The sequence below is a fragment of the Gigantopelta aegis genome, chromosome 7, assembly GCF_016097555.1.
Source record: "Gigantopelta aegis isolate Gae_Host chromosome 7, Gae_host_genome, whole genome shotgun sequence".
In the NCBI taxonomy this organism is placed as follows: Eukaryota; Metazoa; Mollusca; class Gastropoda; order Neomphalida; family Peltospiridae; genus Gigantopelta; species Gigantopelta aegis.
This window is the reverse complement of record NC_054705.1, coordinates 25891586-25897585: the sequence shown is the minus strand read 5'-3', so window position 1 is coordinate 25897585 and position 6000 is coordinate 25891586. Positions and strand designations below refer to the sequence as shown.

Below are 6000 nucleotides of genomic sequence, written 5' to 3'. Positions count from 1 at the left end.
GCCCTGGGCCCCATTCCACAAAGTGATCTTAGTTGTAAGATCACCTTAAGTGAGTGCGGTCGTTAGGCACGTATGGTGATTGTATGGCTAAGATCACTTTTATGGAACGGGTCCCTGGTTCACAGTATGGAAAAGTTTTCTCGTTTGCTTTCAGGTTTGTCACATCTGTGGCAAAGCTACCTATAAAGACATACAAAAAAAAGATGAAGAGAGGTAATAGTGAGGTCATCTCCACGTTGTCGGGTGCCTCCCGCAACTCCGGCTACCGCAGAGGCTCCACCTTCAACTTAAACTTCAGCCTGCGACACCGGTTCCGGTTCCGGCATTCTTGCAAATACTCCAAGTCTCAAGTCAGCCTCGACTCGGACTCGGACTCTAGTCACTCTGAGATGAGCTTCAACATCGCCAAAGCCAATACCAGCAGCCTGAGTTCAGACCAGTTGAACTTGTCGTCGAGTATCACCCTGCAGGTGCCCAATCAGACCGTGTGCTACATCTCCCCCCGTCGACAGCCGCGTTTGAGGCAGCCGAGTGGCAGTGTGGGGGGCGGAGGAGGGGTGCCCCGCGAGTGTCCCGTGTGTCTGGTCGAGCAGGATGCCGACCAGTTTCCCGAGGTGATGACCAACTGCGATCACCGCACGTGCCGCGATTGTCTCCAGCGCTACCTGCAGATCGAGATATCGGAGAGCCGCATCAAAGTCATGTGCACCGAGTGCCCCGAACTGCTGCACCCGAACGACGTGCACGCCATCCTGGAGGACAGAGCCGTGAAGACCATGTATGAGGAGTTCATGCTTCGTCGCGTACTCGCCACCGATCCCGATGTGAGGTGGTGTCCGGCACCAGACTGCGGGTGAGTAGTACTTTTTTAAACTGTACCAGCCGGACTCCACATAGATGGGACTCAGGCTAGTTCTGGGTCAGCAGGAAATTTCTCCAAATTATCTACTAAGCTTAGAGAAACCCAGTTATTTTGTAACAAAATGTCAATTAATACTTGAAATTATTTCGCCAAATTATCTACTAAGCTTAGAGAAACCCAGTTATTTTGTAACAAAATGTCAATTAATACTTGAAATTATTTCGCCAAATTAAAATAAAATTCTCCAATTGTTTTTAAAATTCGCAATTGGCGAATTTGGCAAGTGCTAGAGCTAGCCTTGGAACTTCACATACGTTGTTTAATTTGCGCAAGAATATATACATAAAACGATAACAAATATTAGGATTTGTATCTTTTCCCCAAAAATGTGGAACATGACAAAATGCTACAATATACCAATAAATATTCACTTCATCCATTTTGATCAAATGTCTCCCTTTTTGTCTGTGCAGGGAGAAGTCATTTCTACTTTTGGCAACCCTATATGTAGGCATCGCATGATTGAACCACCTTGGTGGATCCATTCAGCTGATTGGGGTTTTTCTCGTTCAACCAGTGCACCACAAAAGGCTGTGGTATGTGCTGTCCTGTCTGGGAAAGTGCATGTAAAAGATCCCTTTACTGCATTAGGAAAACATTTAGTGGGTCTCCTCTGATGAGTCAGAATTAACAAATGTTTCACGTCCAATAGCCGATGATTAATGAATCAATGTGCTCCAGTGGTGTCGTTAAACAAAGCAAACTTCTTCCTACATGTAGACGAGTGCTTGCATTGCTACAGAGAAAATACCCAAGTCCACTGAGCAATTTGTGTGAAAATAAAATGTAACCTACCTGTATCATTTTGAACAACTTCAGAACTGTGATGTAAAAAAATCAATGGGATTGGATGACATAGGACCACACTTTGTTAAATTGGCTTCAGCTGTTATAACCCCATCACTTGTAACCATCATCAACAACAGCATAACATCAGGGATATTTCCTGAGCAATGGAAACATGCAAAAATAACTCCATTATTTAAAACTGGGGATAGACAAAAGTGTGAAAACTTTAGACCAATTTCTATATTGCCAATAATGTCTAAAATAATGGAAAAACATGTGCATAAAGCATTATCTGAATTCTTCGAAGAATACAAACTCCTTTATGAATACCAATCTGGATTTAGAACCAAACATTCCTGTGAAACAGCTCTACTTAGAATTGTTAATAATTGGCAAAAGTCAGTAGATGATGGTAAATTTGTCTCAGCTACATTCATTGATTTTAAAAAAGCATTTGACATGATAGATCATGATATACTCATGAAGAAACTAAGCATCTATCACTTTGATTCAAAATCTCTAAAATGGTTTGAATCATATCTCTCGGGTAGAAAACAAACTGTTGTTCTTGGCAAAGCCCGATCTGATCCTCTTAATCTCTCATATGGCATCCCACAGGGATCAGTACTTGGCCCCACTTTGTTTGCATTATATATCAATGATCTGCCACTCTATGCAAAGCATTGTGTCATGGATCTGTTTGCTGATGATGTAAGCTCCACATCTGTAGCTGATGACATATCTCTGTTAGAAAAACATGTCCAGTTAGATTTGAATGAGGTGAGTCTTTGGTGCAACCATAATAAGATGTCTCTTAACTTAAATAAAACTAAAATCATGCTTATTGGTTCTTCTAAAAAACTGACCTCGATTGCAGAAACCTCAACAACATTGACTGTATATGTAGATCACATACCAGTGCAATGTTCCACTTCTGAAAAACTTCTTGGTGTACACATTGACCCAACACTGACATGGGCTAACCACATAAATGCCATTATTAAAAAATCTTCTTATTTATTATACATTTTTCGACAAAACAGAAAATATCTTGACCAAAAGACCAGATTAATATTCTACAGCTCTTACATATTACCTCACTTAGACTATTGCTCCACAATTTGGGGAACCTGTTCAAAACATTCTATAGGAAAACTTCAAAAAATCCAAAATCAAGCTGCAAGACTTATTACTGAAAAAAGCAAAGAAATGTCCACTGCAGAAATAATTAGCTCTCTCAAATGGCTTAAAATCAAAGAGAGAATTGACTTTAGAACCTGCCAGTTTGTCTACAAAGTCCTCAACAAACTATCTCCATCATATCTAGAAACAATGTTTCAAACAACTTCAGAAATTCACTCCTTAAATCTGAGGTCAACTCAACATAATCACCTTTATGAATTAAAACCAAGAACAGAATTTTATTGCCATAGTTTTTCATGCAGGGGAGCTAAACTGTGGAACACACTACCTTCAAAGATAAAATATTCTCAATCCCTCGCCTCATTCAAATCCAGTTATTTTAAGCACTATTCAAATAATAATCAATTTTAAGATATACCTTTGTTGTTGATTTTGTGTTTGTTAAAATAATTATGATGTATTGAGTTATCATGTATTGAGTTATCACTGACTCAAGTTTCTTAACAAATTGATTTAAATATTATTTATATATTCATAATATCTGCTATTGTTCCTCATGCTATACATATTACATGTATGTTGATGTTGTTTCTTTGAATGTATGTATGTATAATATCATGTATAGATTAGAGAGGGCCTCATGGGAGACCAGTCACCTTGTACTGAATGTGTTTACCCTCTGAAAATAAAGAATTTTTTATTATTATTATTATTATTATTATCATTGACACATGTAGTGGGTTTCGTCTGAAGACTGTCAGAATTATCAAGTGATGTGTGTAATTATTGGCTACATGAGTAATTTGGCTACTGATAAGGGCTAATTCTATTTTAATATATTATAGTAATTTATACAACTGAAGTACATCAATTGGTTTGTGTTGGGTGTTTTTTCAGATATGCTGTGATAACAGCCGATTGCGCAGGATGTCCCAAACTGAAGTGCGAGAAACCCGGCTGTGATACATTCTTCTGCTACCATTGTAAACAGCAGTGGCATCCTAACCAGACCTGTAATGCAGCTCGCACGAAGCGGTTTCCAAACATGCGATCAGGGTCGCTTAGTTACAGTACTGAATCATGCTCAAAGAGTAAGTCCACTTCATTTTATTGCCCTCGCTTAGTTACAGCATTGAGTCAGGCTCACAGAGTAAGTCCACTTCGATTTATTGCCCTCGCTTAGTTACAGCACAGAATCATGCTCACAGAGTAAGTCCACTTCGATTTATTGCCCTCGCTTAGTTACAGCACAGAATCATGCTCACAGAGTAAGTCCACTTCGTTTTATTGCTCTCGCTTAGTTACAGCACTGAGTTGTGGTCACGAGGTAAGTCCACTTCACTTTATTGTCCTTGTTTAGTTACAGTACTGATTCATACTCACAGAGTAAGTCCACTTCGATTTATTGCCCTCGCTTAGTTACAGCGTTGAGTCAGGCTCACAGAGTAAGTCCACTTCGTTTTATTGCCCTCGCTTAGTTACAGCGTTGAGTCAGGCTCACAGAGTAAGTCCACTTCGTTTTATTGCCCTCGCTTAATTACAGCGTTGAGTCAGGCTCACAGAGTAAGTCCACTTCGTTTTATTGCCCTCGCTTAGTTACAGCGTTGAGTCAGGCTCACAGAGTAAGTCCACTTCGTTTTATTGCCCTCGCTTAGTTACAGCGTTGAGTCACAGCGTAAGTGACTTCGTTTCATTGCCCTCGCTTAGTTACAGAGTAAGTCAGGCCACAGAGTAAGTCGTTTTATTGCCCTCGCTTAGTTACAGCGTTGAGTCAGGCTCACAGAGTAAGTCCACTTCGTTTTATTGCCCTCGCTTAGTTACAGCGTTGAGTCAGGCTCACAGAGTAAGTCCACTTCGTTTTATTGCCCTCGCTTAGTTACAGCACAGTGTATGCTGGACTTTGAAATCGTGATCTCAAATATAAGCAATAACAAAGTTGTTTGTTATTATAAAAATAGTTTATCTTTTATCTTTGTGTTTGAATTTATCATTGTATATACATGTATCACTTCCAAATTTAGTACATTTTTCATTTCCACTTATTTCTGTGCTTATATCTAAGTGCGCTGTCCTGGGCACACACCTCAGCTATCAGGGCTGTCTGTACAGGATAATGAGTTAGTTGTTAGTGGTTAGTCAGAGACGAGAGGTTGTAGTGGTCTTACACCTACCCACTGAGTCGTTAAAACTCACTCTGGGTGAGAGTAGGTACCGGGTGCGATCCCAGTACCTACCGGCCTTATGTCCAAGCTAGGGCTTACCACCGAGACGTATTTAGTATAAAGTTGTTTTGCTGTGCCAGACTCTACAGTTATATAAAGTATTTTGACTGTTAATTAATTATACATTGATAATTAAATTCCCCAAACCGCGGCAACAAATTAGTTTTCGCTTTAATGACTTTTTTTTCCAGGAGACGACATCAAGCCGTGCCCATGCTGCGGCGCTCTGTTCGTCAAGATGAACGGCGGTTCGTGTAACCACATGTCCTGCATGCTCTGTGGAGCGGAGTTCTGCTGGCTCTGTATGAAGGAGATTACAGACCTACATTATTTAAGGTGGATACATGCAGGGATCGAAATTACATAACTTCACATAAAGGTTTCATTAAAAGTGGTGGGGCAGGGTCTAGGTCGGTCCATAGAGTACTCCCCTAAGGTGACACCACGACTGGGTACATCAAAGGCCGTGGTATGTGCTATCCTGTCTATGGGATGGTGCATATAAAAGATGTCTTGTTGCTAATTGAAAAGAATAGCCCACGAAGTGGCGACAGCGGGTTTCCTCCCTCAATATTTGTGTGGTCCTTAACTATATGTCCGACAGCATATAACCGAAAATAAAATATGTTGAGTGCGTCGTTAAAGAAAACATTTCCTTCCTTCCCCTAAGGTGCTTGAGTCATGAGATCAAGCAAGCCCTTGTGGTGTTTGTTCCCCCCATTTCAACCAATTCCCCATCACCAGTATATCAAAGTTCATGGTGTGTACTGTCCTGTCTGTAAAAAAAATGCACATTAAAGATCCCTTGCTGTTTTTTCAGTAGTGACACAGAAGCAGTAAATTCCTGTCTCATGTTTGACCATTTTTCTCGTTACAACCAGTGCACCACAAGCAGTGTGCTCTAGTGGTGTCGTTAAACAAAAC

General features: G+C 40.5%; 1 protein-coding gene across 3 annotated transcripts in view; it reads left to right on the top strand.

Moving 5' to 3' along the window:
* The first annotated feature begins 158 nt into the window (after window positions 1–158).
* Window positions 159–6000, top strand: part of LOC121377476 (E3 ubiquitin-protein ligase RNF19A-like) — a 30091-nt gene continuing 24249 nt past the window's right edge. For all 3 annotated transcript variants that reach the window (XM_041505487.1, XM_041505486.1, XM_041505485.1), the window contains exons 1-3: window positions 159–853; window positions 3752–3945; window positions 5268–5412. In XM_041505487.1, the coding sequence (XP_041361421.1) occupies window positions 204–853; window positions 3752–3945; window positions 5268–5412 (989 nt within the window). In that variant the 5' untranslated portion in view covers window positions 159–203. The remainder of the gene's footprint in view (window positions 854–3751; window positions 3946–5267; window positions 5413–6000) is intronic.